This window comes from Patella vulgata, chromosome 3 (genome assembly GCF_932274485.2).
Source record: "Patella vulgata chromosome 3, xgPatVulg1.2, whole genome shotgun sequence".
Classification (NCBI taxonomy): Eukaryota; Metazoa; Mollusca; class Gastropoda; family Patellidae; genus Patella; species Patella vulgata.
The window spans coordinates 37,813,989-37,835,718 of record NC_065881.2 but is presented as its reverse complement, the minus strand read 5'-3'; the positions used below and the strand labels follow the sequence as shown (position 1 = coordinate 37,835,718).

Here is a 21,730-nt window from a genome sequence, read left to right as displayed (position 1 = left end):
ATTTTCGTCTATGAACAATATTTTATATCAGTCTATTTTATCAATGCAGTATCATTGTATTTGTCCAGTGCTGTAAATCAGTTGTCCATATATACACCTTCTTCACTGTTAAATAGGTAGATTGAGTTAGTTTTTGCAAATATGGGCTAATATTCCAAATTGAAAATACATGTCTTCAAAAATATGTACCTCCAGCTTAGACTGGCATTTTAAGTGTGGCATCATATTTGAAGAAATAATTAAATGAATAAGGTTCTCTAACTCTGTTATACATTGAGTTCATGCTGCATGTATCTAGGGACACTGACACCATAAACCTACACCAATCAACACTATAAATTATTATAAACAAATATAAACTTTTTATTTACATAATAAATCTCAATAATTATCACAGATATTTAAATGGCACAGTATTATAATAATAAGTTATTTTAGTTTTGAATAACTTGATGACTACAGACCAGTGGTTCTCAACTTTTTTTTGCCAACGGCACACCTTGGAACAAATGAAAAAATAGCGGCACACCTGGCTTAATATATATGAAAAATATTTGAATTTTGCAAAATAAAAACATAAGTCAGACGACATACAACTGTAAACACAGACAAGTCATAGACACATAGAAAGACTCAAAACTAAATAAAGAAAACACAGCTATGTACACCAGTGAATACGCAATTGGGATCACGTGGTTTTTCGCATTTTCTTATTAGTGTGCTGTTCAAAATTTCGCGGCACACTTAGGTAGATCTCGCGGCACACTCGTTGAGAATCACTGCTACAGACAATCATGGAATATGAGGTAAACAGTCTAATATAATATTTTAAAAGTTCAGCTGAATAATTGACACAATATAATACATCATCATTAAACACAATGTCCATTTCCTTCTTCCAAAATATGTGCTCTGTGTTCCAAAATTAAACTGATACAAATGCTAAATTACATTTTGGTTCTACAGTATACATGTATTTGGAAAGATCGCGGTGCTTGATTGCAATTGAAAAGGCCTCCTAATCGAGCATGCGTCTCCTACTTATGCTAGATTTAACCTATTATCCGACTCCTCTCATAAGTTTCTCAGAAATTACTTGTCTGCGATATTACCCAAGGTGGAAGCAGACGTTATGCCTCAAGCAACGAACGAACTTGATTGCATTACTTTTAGGTAGAGTTTTTGTGTAAAATAGTTACTAGTAAATGCAATCAAAAAAATTACACACAATTAATACAAATAGTATTTTTCACTACTATATTCCCAGTCGACCAGCATTATTAAGTGGGCTCTTTTTTCAATAGAAATACATTCGGTACTCATTCATTATAATCTAGTTTTCTTATCCGCAATTTAGATTCTTCAAACAATGTTCAAAACCCACATGTAGAGAAAATAGCTTATTTATCTACCTGATTAATCCACAGGCCTTTTTTACATAGTCCCGACTGATTTGGGGACTTTTTTGGGATCATCGCCTTTTTTGAAAACTGGATCCAGTTGCCTGGAATCAGTTGAACGGTTGGCTACACCAGCAGAAAGTCTGTCACTATTCGCATTTGATATTCGGTCATCGCGGATAGATCTATGTACAGGAATATCCGTCAGTTGGTCGTTTCTGGTACCAACAGATTGATTGTCTTGAAGATCGGGATCCTTACGAGGCTTGGGTATGTAAGGACGAACCAGGGATGAGGCATCGTATGTAGATCTCTTTGGGAACGGTTTTGTTGAGAACCCATCTTCGACTCGAGATTCCAATGGAGCTATAGAAGATGGGAAATCGTCCTGATCGGGAAAAGGATTCGGAATAGTTGATACAGAATTCCTGTCTCGCGGAACATTCCAATCGGCGTGCGTTTTAAAATTTGGAATATCTCTGCGACGATGTCTGTCCTCGGTTGGAATGGAGTCGACTGACCAGAAATGCTCTCTTCTTAGTTTAGGTTTAGCTGGTATGGTTGATAACTGTTGAGCACGTCGTTTCTGTATTCTCCAGTCATCATAACTTTTAAAATTAGGTAATTTGTAGTCCCTACGTTGATGATAGTTAGCATTTAATGAATCTACATTTGTTCCTAATGATGGTAAATTAGAATCTAGTTCATTTTCACTCGTAAAGTCTATATCTCTAGATTCATTATCGAAATCCGGGAATTTCCAGTTTCTACGTTTATAATGATACACTTTAGGAAATTCTCTTTTATTTGGTTGACGAGGATGATACACAGTCACGTGAGTTCTACTATCATCCCGCAAGAGATCTTCATCACGGAAGTCTTTCAGCACATCACGTTGATAACGACGGTAGTCCCGATCTGGAAAACTTAAAAATCCGCCACGAAAGTCTGCAGGTGGCCGCCTATACCGATTGGGGGCCGTGGGATAACGTTCCGGCAGGTCGTCGTGCGGGAAGTTCCAATTAGATTCGGGATACTCGTAGTCTCTGTCGCGGTAAATTGGTTTCAGATATCGAGGTGGTCCGTTCTGGTAATAACGAATGTCAACTCTGTCTGGCAATCTAGGATCACGTGGATTATTTAGGTTAAAGTTGTGACGAGATGGCCGAAAGTCGTTATAGTGAAGTTTCTTTTCCCAAGGATCAAGTAAAATCTGCGGTCTTTCATATATCCTTTTAACCCTGGGATAAGATAAGTGAGGTGGAGCGTTAAGTGGGTATATGATAGGTTTACGTCTCATGCTAATGTTCTTCTACCTATATTTGAACCTGTTATAATGGTATCAATACCAAACAGTAGTGTTGCTATATATCCCACGACCTGAAAAATATAAATCATGAAATATAGGCCTATCATTTTAATGAGGCGGAACAGGTCGTTAAAAAAATCTCGATTTTAACACAACACATCTGATAATTTTTATTCCAAAAAGGGGTCTTTAGAAGTGGAAGAAAATACCAGTACCCGGGGAAAACCCATAGGCAGTCGATCCCACTTCTTGTCAAGTGCAAATACGCGAAGGAAACATTGACTTGCATCGAGTAGATAACAGACCTATTGATTTATAACATAACCCCAACACGGACACCGTCGTCATTAGCCCATTTGGTGCAGAAATGTAGGCATAGGCGTACGGGCTCGATGAATGTTAGGGGGGCAGAACCTGAAATGCCTGAAAATAAATTCGGGTTACAGACGACGTATAGGACCCCCCCCCCCCCCCCCCCACACACACACACACACACCCCAACACCCAAGAAGAAAATTTGGAAAGTTTGACGGCCTCAAACACATTTTCCTGGCGTAATGTAGGCCGTTAAACCCGATTTCATTTTATTTCCCAACACGGGAATTGGGCAGTTGGTTAGATATGAAACTCTGTGATGAGAAGAGAAAACATCTCTGCTCTAGCAAAATACATTTATGTTTTAAGAATAAATCTGAGATAAATTGGTTATTTATAGTGAAAAATACTACAAAATGGTTGCAGTTCCACAAACATTTGTTGAGTTTCACCCAAAAAAAACCCACTTGGTAGTAATTCAACGAATGTATAGTATTACGTTATTTGATTGGTTGCCAACTAAGATTGTGTTGAAAAATGTGATACTGGTGATCATCTGAACAATGTTACATACCGGGTAGTATGTGATGTACGGGATAGGCTTATAAATTGGATACCATCTGATACCATTTCCTGTTTATTTAGTATAAACAGTGTCATAAACCTGAAAGAATCCATCGTAGTATATGTAATTTGAAATACTTACAATTAAACATGTAACACCTCCAGATTTTGTATCTTGTACTGTGGCTAGTATAGCGACCGACAACACACAAAATGTCACAAACAGATAAACACAAAACTCCTAGTAAACAAAAGACAGAATAATAGAAACACGGGTCGAATAATACATAGTCAACCATTTTGTTACCTTGCCTATAGATATGAATATAAGTATAGAATTTGAATAAGCTATTCTGTTTGTGTGGCAATTATATATATTATTAACGATATCGTATAGGTTAGCCGTTCAGTCTTTTCTTTCAGAACAAAAAACGTGTACAAAGTCGTATGAAATACCGAATAAATAGGCCTGTGCGGATCCAGTATTTAGGGATAGGGAACCAATTCAGAAAGATTATGCCATCTCAGACCATCAGCTGAAACGTCCATTACCCCGAGATTTTGAGGAAATTATGTTATTTTTGGTAAGATTCCTTTTTTTCCAGTATCCTTCAATACAAGAGGGTACTTTTATTGGAACCGCACTTGGAATGTAAGCTGTATTATATGGAGTGGATAATCTAAAACAAAATTAATATGCAGCCTACTTAAAACCCATCTAAAACCATTAAGTTAAAGGATCTACATGATTTAGCAAGGGTTTAAACAATCTGTCTTATTGTGTTTATCTAAACCAAAGATTTAGTTTAACCACGATATACAACCCCGGTCTTATACAATCCATTTGATTCGTACATTTAACTATGTTACTTGAATTTTTGTACTTATTATTAGAGACATATGCATTAATTAACTTGATTATATACACACAGCTTTTCTGTATACCTACCACATACAACACCCAGTGTCTTTCTTTTAAGTGACCTCTATTTAAATGAAAGAGTAATGTTCCAGCACTTGCTAAAATACCCAAAACTGCTACAAATACAATCCATAGAGCAATAGCCCAGTTACTAACTTCTAAACTAGCACATATCAAAATGGTCAAGCTACATATCTGAAAAATATCATAAAATATAACACATGTTCCTAGTAAGAATTTTCCAAGTTATTCATTTTCAAGTTTTCATGCATTTCTTTATAGAAAAATGCATTGTTTCGAAAATAAGAATATCGTAGGTCTACCGTAAATATTGAAACCCCAGTCCCATATGTCCACTTTTCTGTTTTCCGGTGATTTTTGTCAGACAAAGGCATTCATAAAATTTCCCCAAAAGCATTATGCGAAATGAAAATATAGGATAATATAGCAATCTTCTCTTATGCAGAAAAGTGTGACGTTAAATCCCACTTCATTAATTCATTCTTATGTAGAAGAAAATACCTACTAGCTCAACAATTTTGAGAAATCCCCAAAGTGATATAAGAAACACTGAATTGCAAGAACCACATAAACCTCTTCTTGTCGGGTACCGTTCTCCTTCCACAAGTCTATTATTTTTTCGACCGTTCTGTCGCAAGTGTCGTTTACGGTCAATATCTGCACCAGAGCCATCTGTAGCAGCTATGTTTGAATCTCGTGAAACATTATCCATCAGGATGTAAGCGTCTGGCGGTTGTTGCGATGGTTCAACAAAATAATAACCTGCATGATTAACTGGTTCTAAAGAATATTGCACCGGTCTATATGGATTTTCTACTTGAGGCATGAAATCAGGATTACGACTTCTGACTGGAACAAATTTAGGCGGTGGTCGAAAAAGCGGTGTGTTGCGAACATTTGGATTATATACTGGTTGCGGCATTGGAGGTAGTTTCCGGCGGGAAATATCACCTGGAAGAGATTGAGTTCTGTAGGGCTTGGCGTTTTCTAAACGTAGTCTATCTGGAGGGGGTGGTATCCTTGCTTTTGAGGCTGGGTTAAGGGAACGGATATTACGTGGTCGCCTAAAAAAGGGATCTGAATTCCGCCGCACCAATGATGGTCCACGATCCATACCGTCATTAAGTTCGTCACCGAATTCGATTTTTCTGATGTTTTGGATGTGATATTTCGGTCTCGGTACTGGTTTGATCTGCCGAATATCTCCTCGAAACGGACGTGTTGCATATTCACTGTATTGGTTCCTATATCTTTGGTTGGTCATACGGATTTGCTGTTTAAAGATAAGTTAATAATAACGTTACGATGGCTTCTGATTCGGAGATCTTCATGGTTTGGTTGCTGATCAGTTTACCATTCTGTACCATTTACATGCCTCACATTGTACCCTGAAGCGACAATCAAGAAAAAGAATCAACTTTAGTAGTTTGCAGCATCGGAAATATTCTAACACATCTACGTTGGGTACAAAGTGAGGCAAGCAAATGAGTAAATGGTTAAATGTCTTTAGAGTTGACTCATTCTAATTTAATCATTATGTCCTGTTTTTATTTTCAAATAAAAACCTCGGGTATGTTTCAATCCAACGGATTCGTGATGCAAAAATATTCTGTGCGAACCATTTTCATGATAAATTACGCAATATCTTCCAAACGTTATTATCCAATAACTTTCAATCCAAGTCCAGTGATTCGTATCAAATCCCAATTAAAAAAGAAACTGGTTTGAAAACTGTAAATATGCGCCCGACATTCATGCTAAGCCAAGACTTCTTAGAGATACGGACACTATTCCTTTATTTTAATAAATCTTGGGGTTCTTTCAGGTGAAGGGAACTTGTTTTTGCAACGGATTTACTCTTTAATTAAATGCAAATTAAGAGTGTTGATTAGAGGGAATTGAGTTGCTGGTTGTATGTTAACGAAGGCCTTTATTTCAAAGGTACTTGTAGGGTCTATATTATACAAACCTAATAATACAATGCTTTCTGTATATTTTATTGTGTATTACGCTTAGTTACCACTCCTCTTTTACCGTCAGTCATATTCAATTGACCTCATTCTTGTGAACAAGTTAAACTTGTAGTGACAGGTCCAATTGGTGAATTTTATTGAACGCTAATATTTTCTTGGAATGTATGCTATTATCAAAAATTCAAAGGCGGTTATTCTGTTGGTTTTTAATAATGATTTGAATTAGTATCCATATTATTTCTCGCTTTACTATTTTTTTTTAATAAAGCAAATTTATCTTCCAATTTTCCCCAATGTAACAAAACCAATAGAATTCAAAGTGGAAATAAAAAGATCAGATTCTTATAATCAACTTCGGAACTGTCTCACATTTTGACTCGCTTTATCTTTAATTATGTATTTTATTTCATGTAGAATGTACCGTGTACTTCAGTAGAGTACAGGACTATACTAGGGTACTTTTTAACGTTGCCATAAAGATCATTGTTGGCATAGTGACACGGGTTCGTAACCAATAATAATTCAAAATCCCCGCCCCCAACCCACCCTCCCACCTCATTAAACCTTTCCGGACTTGGAAAAAGAGTATTAAATTCAGTTAAACAACAGCCATGTTATTCTAATATTCATTGGCTTTTTTTTTCGTTTCCTGACACTGACTCTTCTTATTTCTTTTATAGACTACATAAGGAGATTTGAATAAAATAAAAATATCGACACTATATAGTGAATGTAGTTTAAATGATTTTACAAATATATGACTTGATCGTTCCCACTCTTTATATTAAATAAATTAAAAATTAAAAATCAAAAGAGTAATTTCTATAAAAATCTTTACTAACCTGTGGTGATCAGTTATTATACCATTCACAATTCACCAAATCTTCTTCTTCATTCATAGGTTAATATTTTTATATCTTTCCGTATTCTTATCCGCTAGCCGAGTAAATTATACACAGTTATACGTTAAACCTGTTAGGACTGTTCATACTAATGACTATAAGAAAACAATTTTCAAGATTTAACGTCCTAAAGAAGATAATCCAAATTGTTTTGTATATAATGCAATGTACGTGGTGCGTATTATTCCCAAACTAATATTAACATTTGTATGTAAGTTTTCATAATATATACTATACATTATAATAAAGCTGTGTATAGGTATTGGTACTGAATGAGAAAGGTCTCGGGGTCTTGTAGATCAATGCATTATTCGTGTTTTATCTATCACGACGTCAGCCTTTTTTTACACCTATTATATTTATATAAACCATGTTTTATTGGATAGAGCTGCTAAGTGACGCTAGGTATATTATAATAAATGCTTGTTATATCTTCTGACTGACTGAAATACTGAATAGACTACTTGTGTTTGCTAAATGGATTACTAATAGTTGCTATGAAAAACACAAGTCGCTCATGTAAACCCATGTTTAACACAATGGCCTAGAAGTTTATTTAATGCATTTAGAAATTGAAGTGGGTCAAGTATACTAATTTAGTATGTTGTACATATAGGTTTAATAATATGCATAGACATAATTGACAGAGGTAAGGAAGGATTGATAGATACCAATCCCTTGTACAGCTAAAATGACTCGACCACTTTGATTTGGGCCAAAACTATAATTGTAAATTTCGTTGGATATTCGAATAAAACATTTGCTAGATTTCTTGTTCGTCTCAGGGCACTCGGCACACTATCTATTTTTACATGCAATGTTACAATTGCAAAATGGATTAAGATATATTTCTTTAGCATTGTGTGCAGGGGATACGTTACCTCTATTATTTTAAAAGGGTACTTTTTTTACTGTTACGTGTAATTTTATTTAGCTTGGCTTTCCCCTAAGATGTGTTATCTCCCCTTAAGGAGGTAAGGGGAAATTTTAAGCTGTTGAGCGGCAGATTCAAGTACTGATCCTTTCGACGAAATGAAACGAATTAAGTACTTTAAGCTAGCGTGCAGTTCATATAATTTAATATAACCATAATTTGGCTATTTCTGTTTTGTTTGGGTATGAGTTAAAAATGTCCATTTTTTAAGTATCCTTAAAAATTTCCAGTTCTAAGGATTTTCTACTTTGTAAAAATGCTCTGTATTTTTCGCAGGTAGGGATAATTGCTTCTAGTTTTAGTCAATAATATTATTTGATTTACAAAAGTCCATTTGTGAATATTGTCAAAAACTGATTTATCTAGGCAATCAAGGTGAATTTCCTGGTGTGTTATACTTACGTTTATATTTGCTTTTGTAAGAATTTCATACATTTCGTTCCATATCCGTTGCGTGTAAGTACAGTATATAAACAAATGATTTACAGTTTCAATATCTGTAAATTATTGTGTAAATTATTCTATGGATGTACTTATATTGGAAGTTCTGTAATTCAAAGTTAATATTTACATCGTGAGCTAAATTGGTGTATATTTAGTTCTTACTCTCATTTAGTAATCGATTTTGCTTTTTTGTATTTAGCTAATACCATGTGATTATAAATGTCTTTTTTTTTGTTTAAACATATTTTATTGACAAATACCAAAAGGATTGAGCACAAGTTTCAAAAACTTAGAAAAGCCCTTTCCATACACAGAAATGATAGACATTATTTAATACAAACAAGATTGCGAAATAGTATATACAATAATAAATAATTTATAAGTAATATAAGTTTTGAAAGTTTGATATATTTGTGAACTTCAAGGAAAAGGTTTATATTCATCTCAATTGACAATTCTGAATTGCCGCACAATAGGATATCTATATTTATCACAGAATAACTTGACAGTGTATTTAATAGTTCAGCACGAATTACATCATATAAGTGACATTGCAGGAAATAGTGTTCGGCATTTTCTATAAATTTGCCACAAGAACATGTGGGATCATTCACAACGTTTATTTCATACAAATCATTTTGCAACGAACTACACCCATGCCGTATTCTAGTGTGAATAATATTTTCATGTCTATTACCTTTACAGTAGTAGATTGGCGCTTTATGTATTAAGGAACGTAATTTTTGTTTGTATAGATATTTGAAGGATTTAAGAGTGGTTGATTGCTTTATGGGGTCCTCTAATAATTCTCAATCTCGAATTGTTGTGGGGAAGTACGAAGTTTGGTGTAATGTTGTTCTACAATAAGGATATCTATATTCGCTAATGTTTCTTAAATTGTATTTTTGTGGTGTTTGTTGATAATATTCTAGAATGTCATATAAGTATGCTGGGTTTCTCTGATTTTTAATTTGAAAAAAAGTAGTTAGTCGCATTTGTGTACGTCTGTCTGACAATTTATTCCATCCGGCTTCAAAATAAAACCCTTCACGAGAACAAGTTTTAGTTAGTCCAGTCACAATCCTGGCAGCTTCTAGCTGTACCTTTTCAAGTTTTTCGGTATTGGAAACGTTACACCCATCCCACACTTCACATGCGTATTCCAATTTTGGCCTTATGAATATCATTATCAAATATACGTTATTTAGAGTTTGTCTATTAAAGGTGAATTTTAGTTTACGCAAAATATTTAATAAATTTGAGGTGGACGAGATAATAGTTTCTATATGGATGGTCCATTTGGCGTCATTTGAAAGGGTAATGCCCAAGTGTTTGTGACATTTAACCACTTCAAGTGCTTGATTATCGAATATCAGACTCGGATAATTTTCTGTTTTTTTGGAGCTAAATATAATAGCCTTTGTTTTGTTTGGATTAAAGTTTATAAGCCAATTATTCGCCCAAATGTTGAGATTTGTCAGATCGTAGTTTAGGGACTGTTCTATCTCTGAAACTGACTGTTTGCTACACCCAAGTGCCGTGTCGTCTGCAAATAATCTAGCCACATTATGGAGTACATCTTGTACATCATTGATGTAAGTCAAAAACAAAAAGGGGCCCAAAACTGATCCCTGGGGAACTCCTGATTGAAGAGTAATTTCTGATGACACAGAGCCATTTACGAATACCCGTTGAGTCCGGTCTTGGACATAACTAGACAACCACGTAATTAGCATGCCTGAAACCCCATATTGACTTAATTTGTGTATCAAACCAGGTAAATATACGCGGTTAAACGCTTTAGATATATCGCAAAAAACATAGCAGGAATATAGTTGCTTATCTATTGCAGATGAGATATCATGATACACTAGAGTAGTAGAGTAGTTCGGTCGAAACCCTGATTGGTATTTGTACAAGAGATTGTTTTCATGAAAGTAGTTAAACAGGTGTTTGAAAACTACCTTTTCTAATAATTTACTCAAAGAACTTAATAGGCTTATAGGTCGGTAGTTTGAAACTACAGAGCTGTCTCCTTTTTTATAGAAAGGTAGGACATTTGCTTTTTTCCAAATTGTTGGAAAAACGCCTGATTCTAGTGATTTGTTAAAGATATATTTTAATGGTACATCTTTAACAAATCACTAGAATCATGCGTTTTTCCAACAATTTGGAAAAAAGCAAATGTCCTACCTTTCTAAAAAAAAACTGTCTTTAGCAGTTATATTTATTAAATCTTTTTATACCATGCTTTCAAATTTTTGTTGATGTCATCTATAGCTTTGTTATACGTTCGATTAGGTGTGAGTAATTTCATTAGCCAGACAACATCTGTGAGGATCTAGATCCCCAGGAGCTTAAAGGGCCTGGACCCTCGCCTAAAGTCTTTGGATTGTAGTCCCCCCCCCCTTTCCCCAAATCAAGAATTGCTTCCACCGGCCCCGCTGGCTGACAAGAGCCAAAGTTACCTCATAAGAATCCACATGATGCCAGTATTATGAAGTTGGACAACGCCATAGAATTGAATGTCCAGAAAGGAATTGTATCCATTTTTTTTTTAGAAATTATCCTAAGGGATGTGTGGGGGGACAGGGAGGGGGGTGGGTCTCGTAACTAATAATGGTGGGTACCAAAATATATGACCAATTAATTTGTATTACCGGAGACATATGACGTACCTAGTCTAACATGTTACTTCAAAGTTAATTTCCTGAAGACCTAATTAACTCGAGATCTTATATGCATGAAGGTGCCTCTTTTAAACCTAAAACATCTTTATTGCATAAAAAAACCAATAAAACAAAATCAAATTTTAAACCTAAAACATCTTTATTATTGAGAAAGGACAAAATAAATAATAAAACAGATCCTAATATTTAACCTAAAACATTTTTATTATTGAGATTTTAAAACATAGTTTATATTATACGTACACTGCATGCCATCGCAATAAAAAATGTAACCGTTAATCTAGTTTTAACAATACACAACGTGTTTTATATGAAATGATCCAAATTATCCTTCTCCTTTCAAATTTCATTCTATTTGTCTACGCGCAAATATTTCGTCACTATTAAATTAGAAATTCTAACAGTTTGGGATGCGTTACACCCAACACCGAATGTTTAAAACTATTGGGCTGTATGTAAGATTGTGGCTCCTTCGGGATTCCCGCGATTGCCCACTGATGATGCGAAAGTTGAATCAGTTTGGGATTGTTACGGAACAAGATAGTTATAGGTCCAAAATTTGAGCAACTTAGATTTTCGTAAATGAAATGAAATGTATTAAAAGGAATAATTTATCATATAATTTTAGACTGAAATACATTTTCTTAGTGACTTATATAACGTTTTAGTTTATTGTCTATCTCTAATATCTGAGAATCTTGGGCATCTAAAGGCTTTTGGCAGATCAGCTTATGTCCTTTATGCCATGAAGCTTTCTGACATTCCTTAGAACAATAAAATGCGCGTTTACATCTGCCACACGATAAAAAACCTTTCTTAGTTGTTGCATTCTTTCCACAATCCGTACAATAACTATTATCATCACCTTCATATATGCATTTCTTGCACTGACACCAGAAATTAAAGGACTTAAAAAGCCAAGCTCGTCTTAGCACCCTTGCCATTTGTGGGTTGATGTAAGTAGTGCAGAGTTCTTCCCCTTTCTTGATATCTCGATTAGCGACCACCATTACTCCTGGGAGACGCTTGAGGTCTGGGCGTCCACCATCTCGAACATCCACGTTGTGGTCGCAACTATGATTCATACACGCATGTAATGGAAACATACCTACGAACAGTGGTTCCTTGGCTTGGTTTTGCAGATATCGGATCAGTTTGACAGCTCTGATATCATTGGCTAGGTTGGTCATAAACAGATGGTAAGGGTTGATGTTATCGGAATAAGCTTGTAGATTACAAGCCGCTTGGTAAAATCGACCATTAAACTCATCTTCACTGATATCAAAACTGACACCACCACCACAATCTTGAAATACTCGCTGGAACACTGGTAACATGTGGGGCATTCGTCTATGTACCGGTATTGAACCATATGCAATAAACCTGATAATATTATACTAACATATTAATTAACTATGAATAATATTAAAATTAAAGTGACAGTCCTTCAACTTCAATGTAGATAATTTTTAAATAAAAATTCTGATCAGTTTTCCTCCGTATTATTTACAAATATTTTAACACTTGTCCAGTGTAGATCAATGCCTAACTGAGCACTAAACCATTCGGACCATGAGTCGAGGCAATTTATGATTTTGCCCCTAAAAATTGCAAGAAAATGTTTTTATGCATTTTTATGTTTATTTAGGTGTACTTATAACATTCCAAAAGTTGACCAAATTTTGCGCATCGGAAAGCGGTAGAAATTGTTGAAATCCAAGATGGCCGACATTCGCCTAATCAATTTATAAGCAAATCCTAAATGGTTAGTTTAAGACCCTATACATGTATGTATTATAAACATATGATATCAAAATGTCAAATTAGCCCATTAAAAGTAGTATGACATGGTGCCATACTTTGACGACCGGCGCACGTACTAAAATATTTAAACATTTAGCTTTATATACTCTTAAAAAAAGTAGTAGATATTCAGAAACAATACAAAACTGCGGAAATGCACTGCTGTTAATAACAGGCCAATTGCCTAGACATGAACATAAACAGTTCATATGGGCGGCTTATCTGACGGCCCCATTTCTGTCGCAAAGAGATACACTGTCAAAAGTGAAAATGGACGTTTTTGGGGCAATCTGACCCACTCCTCTTGCAATGCCTCGGCCAATTCTTGCAGTGTTGTCGGTTGACGTTGACGTCGACGAACACGTCTCCCGATCATGTCCTAGACATGCTCTCTATAGGGGAAAGGTCAGGACTCATAGCTGGCCAAGGCATATGGACAATATAGTGACGCTGGAGGTAGTCATTCACGACACGAGCGCGTTGGGCACGGGCATTATCATTTTGAAAGATGAAACGTCGACCTGCACGTTGAGCAAAGGGCAGAAATGTGGGTGCCAGGATCTGGTCACGGTAGTGCACACCAGTGACCCTTCCTTGAACAATATGCCAGTCCGTTCTGCCAGTCATGGTGATTCCTCCCCACACCAATACAGACCCACGCCCGAATCTGTCATGCTGTCTGACGTTAACGTTAGCATGACGCTCATTTACACGCCTCCAACGCGAGCACGCCTATCGGTGAAATCCAGAGTAAATCTGGACTCATCTGAGAACATTACACGCGCCCATCGACGATTACCTCAATTTCTACGCTGCCTACACCATTGACGCCTGTTTGCCATGTGCTGGCGAGTTAATGAAGGCACAACACGCGATCGTCGCGCATGCAAATGAGCTGCATGTAGCCGATGTCTAATCGTTTGGGGTGTAACTCGAATTCCTGTAACTTGGTACAGGTTTACAGAATGCTGAATGGCCGTTTGTCCTCGATTTCTCAGGACCTGTGTACGAATGTGTCCACCCTGAGCTTGTGTAGTGGCCTTAGCACGTAGACGTTCGTCATGTTGAAGACGTCTCATTGCAAATTAAACGTAACACACTAAGCAAAGATACGCTAAACAGTAAATCTTATGCAAGAACCGATAGGAAAGCAAACATGGATAGGATAAACCAGCACGCGGCAGTTTTCATCAACCCTTCCTTAAAGTGTCAAATTTGACAATGAACCCCTCCAACGTGTATGCGTGTCGCGCGTTCAGCTCAGTGGTTCTGTTGGGGCGATAAGAGAGAGAGAGAGAGAAATGGGGTTTAACGTCCAATCGAAACAAACTAGGTCATTTCGGGACTAACATATGGTTTAATTTTATTTCAATATTTCGCTTGCGCGTAGGGGTCTTTAGCAGTGGGAGGAAACCGGAGGACCCGGAGAAAACTCACGAGGTTGGACAGGCGACCCTACTCCTTGCCACGTACAACCGGGGATTCGAAACCACGCCAGTCGACTCAATGACAGACTTTATGATACAGCGCGCGCACGCTAACCATTCAGCCATCCAACCCCCTGTTGGGGCGATAAGTTCTTCATCCATGACTATTTATCATATCACAACCTGCATATGTATTAGCATTTCAATATATTATATATTGGAATATGACACCGAAGGGTCTTTAGAACATAAAAAAATACACTTGACATTGGAATTACGCAATATGGCCTGTTTATGATGTACTATTACGCCATGTCTTTCTGTGGTTGCCATCTTATAGCTATTGTAAAATGCCCTGGAAATATTATCTTGATAGTTAATGAACACAGTTCCTTTGGGGTGGGAGCAAAATGCTTCTATCGCTTCATGATAATTCCCGTTATAAAATGGCGACCACAGAAAGACATGCTGTTATTATTACTCGACCCCTTTTTATAAACTTTTGGAAAAACGATATTTTGCCAATGCATGTATCCTGGGTGTGCCATCACAACTTAGAAATCATTAAGATGACACCACGTTTCAAATTGAAAAATGATTCCTTTCACATCTATTTGCTTATGCTTCACTCATCTTCCACGACAGCAGGTTATGGGGGTAGGGGTATCTCCCAAAAGATGTACATACCAAATATGCCAGTATGTGATGAAGTACCCAGAAAATGGTATAATAGAATATAGACCCCCAAAACATTAGTTCAGATACCAAATTTGATATATTATGGCGTAGAAGTGCAAAGTTATGCCTATTTGTAAATGTGGGTTTTCGGTCGCGGGTTGTGGGTTAGGGATACACCTGAAAATGGTGCAAGGGACCAGTTAACACCGCGGGGTATATCTACAAATGAAAGAATGACCAAATTTGCAATTTTATGACGAAACATATAAGGTGGGTTCTCGGTGTAGGGGTACCCCCGAAAATGGCGCAAGGGAGCATCGGATATCTATGAAAAAAATTTCATGGGAAAGTCAACCCAAGGAAAGGTGTCAGTTTCACTGTTTGTCTTAAAAAATTGACGACTTTATGCTTGTCTGACGTTTTACGTTTTAAAAGGAAAATGACTTTAAAAACTTATATTAGCATTTACCCTCAAAATTTAGGACTTTCCGGTACTCTCATTTTAGTCAACTTTTGGGTTGTCATACAGTACACCTAACTTTACCAGAAACCACCGAAACGACCCAAAAAACTTTTCTGGCAATTGTTTGGGCGATTGCCTCCCCCTTTTCATAAATCGATTGATATATTAAACAAACTGGCGTTTACCCTCAAAATTCGAGACTTTCCCGTACTCCCATTTTGGTAAACTTTTAGGATGACATTGAGTACACCCAACTCTACCATAAGCCATCAAAACACCCTTTTGACCCCCATAAATTGGCTGGTCTACATATACTCTAGACCACCTTCTATACGTTTCAACAGGGTGGAGCATAACATCATTGTGTCTGATCACTACTACTGCGTATTGTTAAGCTAAACATAGACTACATATTAAACGTTGTTTTGTCATTGTTCTGGCAGAGCAGGAATCAAGGCTTTAATTCTTTATTTAGACCTTTAAAACCAACCAAAGACTGGGAAATCTACGCGGACGGATTGTGCTCGTAGATATTTTTTTTACATTAAGCTGTATCATGTCTCTGTTACAAATTCAGATCTAATATAGTTCCACACCCGATACTACTACTGTGACATTATTTTTATGCCAAGAAGAGATGTCATACTTTAAGGAAACTACTCTCGCTAGAAACAGTTTGTGTTTCGCATATCACCACGAAAGACACGCCATCGCTTGTTATATAATGTGGCAAACTGGCCACGTGTGATTATTTTGAAACGAGTTTTCTAGACCGGGTGTTTGTGCTCTACAGGTCATATTTCTTGCTATAATGATTGGTTGGCTAGCTATAAGGATACATTTGAATTATATACGTTGATATTGCCCCTGACCTTAAAATCTTGAGGCGCCACCTTTGACCATATGTTTGTAACAAGTCTAGGAGAGTATCAATAACTTGTGTGATATTCGTTGAAAAGTATGAGTAGTTTTCTTTAACTGGGGCATCGCAGCTGACGTAAATAAAGTCCCCTAGTAGAATCGACAGGACGTCTACACCCCACCCTGTTCAACCGCATATGTTCCAGATCTTGAATTTGAATATACAGACCGAAATAGTTTAGCACTGCCCTAACGTTGTCAAGGGTTTCGGTACGGTTATGGGTAAATGCAATCAAACGATAAACAAAATAATTGAATTCCATTTATATTCAAAAGGCTGTCACTTTAATAAACTGGGAACTAAATAGTTAGTGATTAATACAATGAATTAAGCTGAACTTTGATTTTTAGCAATTATTATATATAGATATATGAAAATAAAAACACACACCAACAAACATAATACGATATGAATTGCAGAAATAGCAGAAATAAACACATAAGAATAAAAAAAGAAAGAAAATCGGAAAAGTTTTAAAAGCACACTATTGAATAAAAGCCATTAAACCACAGGAGAATTGTATCATGTTCAATGTTCATACAAGGGCTGGCTGAAAAGTTCTAAGCCTCTCTATGAAAGACCTGTACAAAGTCAATGGTTTCTATTTATTTTTCTACATAGTCCACTTCGAGGTGTACACACTTTTCGATGCAGGCCAGGAAGAAATTTTCTTCAGCCACCCTAAAAAAAATTGTTCACAGCTACTACTGGGAAAAGGACGACCGGCTAGTTCCTTTTTCATTTTTGGAAACGGGTCTCATCCATGGTTACAAATCTGGTAAAAACATTATCAGGATCTGCTTCAAAACGGCGCAGATTGTCAAGGGACGTCTGGAATCTGACACATTTCTGATCCTCAGTCAAGAGCTTTGGCACCCATCTTGCATAAACATTTTGTCATTCCAAACTCGTTGGCGATAATGTACTCAACCCTCTGATGGGAGGAGATGCCCACAACACTGGCAATTTGAGTGGTCAATCGTCGATCAGCCATCACCATGTCATGCACCCGGGTAATGCCTTATTGAATGGTTGCTGTTGATGGCCTTCCAGGACGCGGGTCATCGTTAAGATTCTCTCTGCAACGCTTAAATTCGACAGCCCACTTCTTTACCGTGGAAAGGGAAGGGGCACCATCTCCTAAAGTGGAGACCAAATCGGCATGTTGCAGGTATTTGATGACTGTCCTATAGCCAACTTTGTCCATTTCTGGTGATTTCAATGGGTAGCCTAGGTTCACAAGATGGTCTGGTATGAAGACAATAATAACACTACAGTTGCAGTTCTTATGTCTATGATTCATTCAATATTTATACTTATTGGTGGCAAAAGTTTTTTTAGCCCAGTTGATCTATACCCTTTTCAGACTTATAACTTTTCAGCCAGCCCTCGTATTTCTATACTACGCATCGACCCAACGCTCAATGGAAACCAGTTAGCTTGTTATGCGACGTAATCTAACAAGGCAGTTAAGGAATTTCTTCACAGTGCATTAAAAGTCCTTACAATTTGTTTTTGATATCACCGTTTGAATTAAATAGCTAGATTACGTCCTCAGTATTTACCATGACCATTACAGCCCAGCAACTGACTGCAATGGATCCGTGTATCATGTCTACTTTGCAAACAAAAACATAACTAGAACTGCGAAAAGCAGTACTGATGTGTTTCGGTACGTCGTGTCAGGTCACGCCTTGTCAGGTCAACAATCAAGTTACACCATGAAATATTGAGTATAGTAACACCCAAACCTATTTAAGTGGAAAAAACTATCATTTTGAACTCTTACAAAAACCAGAAGTTATACTTCAAAACCGAACTTTTTCATATTAGTTGTTATTAGACATCAAGGTCCTCATAAAAAGGTCGAGGTCACCCGATAGTAGGTCAAAAGTCGACAAAAATTTCAAAGTGAGACCGGAAGTAAACAAAATCGAAATACAAAAATCGGCTCCCAAAGAATTGTTTTTATTTGGAGTAGGTTCAAAACAAAAAAAAGTTTTCGAAAATCGTAATCAAAATGGCGGCTGAATGTCGATTTGAAGGTTTTGTTTGTAAAATTCAATATGGCGGTCAAACGATTTGAAATGTTATGAAACAAGGTCTCTGGAAATGAAAGATAATATCTGGGGCTAACACCACCATATGTCATTTTTAATCTTTTTTTTTTAAATGGAGAGAACTGTTCATGTTCTGGAAAAATCAGAAAGCGAACTTCCGAATTTCGAAAAATTGTCAGTAAGAGCCCGTATGGGATTCGTCCAAAGAATCCAAAAACGAAAACCCGGCGAAGATCCGTTGAGAAATAACCGAGATATGGGCAATCTGAAATTATTTTTTGTCCCATCCGTACAACACTTCCTGTTTGTCAAAAATGACCCATTTTATATTTGATAAATATCTACGTTGGCAGAAGGTTTGCACCATGCACAGATTTGGCTGCAATCTGACTAAAATCCCCCCCCCCCCCCAACAAACCAATGGAGGGATGCGACTCCTTTTTGAATTTTCGTGATTTTTCAGACCTTAGTATATAAAATCAGCGGCTGCCAGGCAGGATACGCCCACATTTTGCAAGAGATGGATAGAGAACAAGCTAAAAACAAAAACGATTTTTTTAACAATCAGGGGTCATAATCCAGATAGTTATGGTCGAAATACGCAAATATCAAAAGGGACAGAAATTTTTGGAATATAAAGATATGTTTTAAGTTTTATCAAAATCGGATAAAAATTGTGACCTCTAGAGGGTCCATAACATATTTATACACAATTTGCGTACAAAGAACGGCCATTTTGTCGATCAGTTTCATTTCGATTTTCCCGAAATTCCAATTCAACCTTCATTATGGTGGAATGGTGATATATCTAAACGGTTTTTAAAATCAGAAAAAAAATTGTGACCCCTAGAGAATCCACAAGCTAAAAATGCGATTTTTCGACCAATCAGGGGCCATAATCAAGGAAGTTTCGTTAGGATATGTGTGATTATCAAAAGGAACCAAGATCTTTATGGTAAAAACATATATTTAAAGTTTCATCCAAAACAGATAAAAACTGTGACCTCTAGAGGGCCCACAACCTTGATATTTGCGTACAAAAGGCGGCCATTGTGTTTTTTGTTTCTGATTTTCACGAAATTCAAGCTCAACCATCATTAGTGTATAACTGTGACATATTCACACGTTTTTTTTTTAAATCGGATAAAAATTGTGACCTCTATACGGACCACAAGCTCAAAACGCGAATTTTCGTACAATCAAGGGCCATAATTCAGGAAGTTACGATCGATATGCGCGAATATCGAAAGGAACCACGATCTTTGGGTTATAAACATGCATTTCAAGTTTCATCAAAATCGGATCAAAATTGTGACCTAGAGGAGGTCCACAATCTTGATATACCAGATGTTTACACTATTTGCGTACGAGGGGCGGCCTTTTTGTCCAACAGTTTTGGTCCGATTTTCACGAAACGGTGATGTAATAAAACGTTTTTTTTTAAATCGAATAATAATTGTGACTTCTAGATTAACCCTGATGTACACAATATTTTGACAATATTTGCGAACGAGGAGCGGCCATTTTGTCCGTCAGTTTCAGTCCGAAACGGGGATATATTCACACAGTTTTTAAATAGGATAAAAATTGTGACCTCTATAGGGTCCATTGCACAAGCTAAAAACGCTTTTTTTGTCGTACAATCAGGGGTCATAATTCAGGAAGTTATGGTCCGATATGCGCGAATATCGAAAACAACCAGGTCTTTGGGATATAACCATGCATTCTAAGTTTCATCAAAATTGGATGAAAATTAATTGTGACCGCTATAGAGTGTCCACACCATATTTTACACTAATTTGGGTACAAGGGGTGGCCATTTTGTCTGGCAGTTTTGGTCCGACTTTCACGAAATTCGAACTCAACCATCATTCGGGTGTAATTGCACCCATCTTAAACTGTTTTTTAAATCGGATAAATATTGTGACCTCTAAAGCTAAAAACGCGATTTTTCGTACAATCAGGGGCCATCCTTCAGGAATTTACGATCCGATATGCGCGAATATCGAAAGGAACCAAGATCTTTTGGTTATAAACATGCATTTCAAGTTTCATCAAAATCCGATCAAATTGTGACCTCTAGAGTGTCCACAGGCTTAAAGCGTGATTTTTCGTACAATCAGGGGCCAAAATCCATGAAGTTATGGTCCGATACATGTCAATATCTAAAGGAACCGAGATCTTTGGAAGATAGACCTATATTTCAAGTTTCGTCCAGACAGACGGACGGACGGGGGCGACGACAATATACGTCCACATGAAAATGTGGGCGTATAATATTGGATCTGCAAGCTTTGAGGCTTTTTTGGATTAAAATATAGGACAGACTGTGACACTGTAATACTGCAGAGGTACGAACAATTTTATTACTGTAAAGACACCGTTTATTACTGTAGTAAAGTAGAAGGTATAGTATATGTGACAGTGTATTACTGTTGATGGAAAGGACAGGCTATAAATTTAATTACCGTAAAGCCACAGTGGAGGTGACATTGTATTAGTGTAGATGTAACAGATAAGGTATAAATTGTATTACTGTAAAGTAACAGTTTATTACTGCAAATGGAGGAGGTAGTCTGTGTATTACGATAGATGTAAAGTTAGAAACATGGTGTAAAGTAACAGTGTAATACTGGTCATAATAGTGATAGTCTTTTAATGCGCACTGTAAATTACATTTAAGACAGGGGAGTTTTACTTTAAGAGACAGCGTGGACGAATAGAAAGGGATGGGGGTATAATAAACGTAAATTCCTGCATTAGCGGGATTAAACTAATGGCTGCTGTGGTGACAGACTGAAGTTCCGATGAGCAGCGCTTTAGACCACTAGTTGTACCCCCTCACCCCCATCCAACACAACGCCAGCGCAATCAGATTAACAATACAATATAAAAGAACATAT

General features: G+C 36.7%; 1 protein-coding gene across 5 annotated transcripts; it reads right to left on the bottom strand.

The window, feature by feature from the left end:
- Nucleotides 1-339: 339 nt before the first annotated feature.
- LOC126814452 (uncharacterized) lies at nucleotides 340-7,593 on the bottom strand. Of its 5 annotated transcripts, none has more exons than XM_050539586.2 (5): nucleotides 7,347-7,593; nucleotides 5,037-5,919; nucleotides 4,538-4,705; nucleotides 3,731-3,829; nucleotides 340-2,780 (listed from the first exon to the last, which is right to left on the bottom strand). In XM_050539586.2, the coding sequence occupies exons 2-5, from the start codon at nucleotides 5,793-5,795 to the stop codon at nucleotides 2,697-2,699; spliced, it is 1,110 nt and encodes a 369-aa protein (XP_050395543.2). In that variant the 5' UTR covers nucleotides 5,796-5,919; nucleotides 7,347-7,593; the 3' UTR covers nucleotides 340-2,696. The 5 variants fall into 5 exon arrangements, with proteins under 5 accessions (XP_050395543.2, XP_050395545.2, XP_055955445.1 ...); XM_050539588.2 differs by lacking the exon at nucleotides 3,731-3,829 and adding an exon at nucleotides 3,599-3,688; XM_056099470.1 differs by having other exon boundaries at nucleotides 7,347-7,589.
- Between the last annotated feature and the right edge of the window lie 14,137 nt (nucleotides 7,594-21,730).

What these genes read in the sequence shown, in the direction of transcription:
- LOC126814452 (XM_056099470.1), bottom strand. Translation starts at nt 2,700, where the DNA reads ATGAGACGTAAACCTATCATATACCCACTTAACGCTCCACCTCACTTA.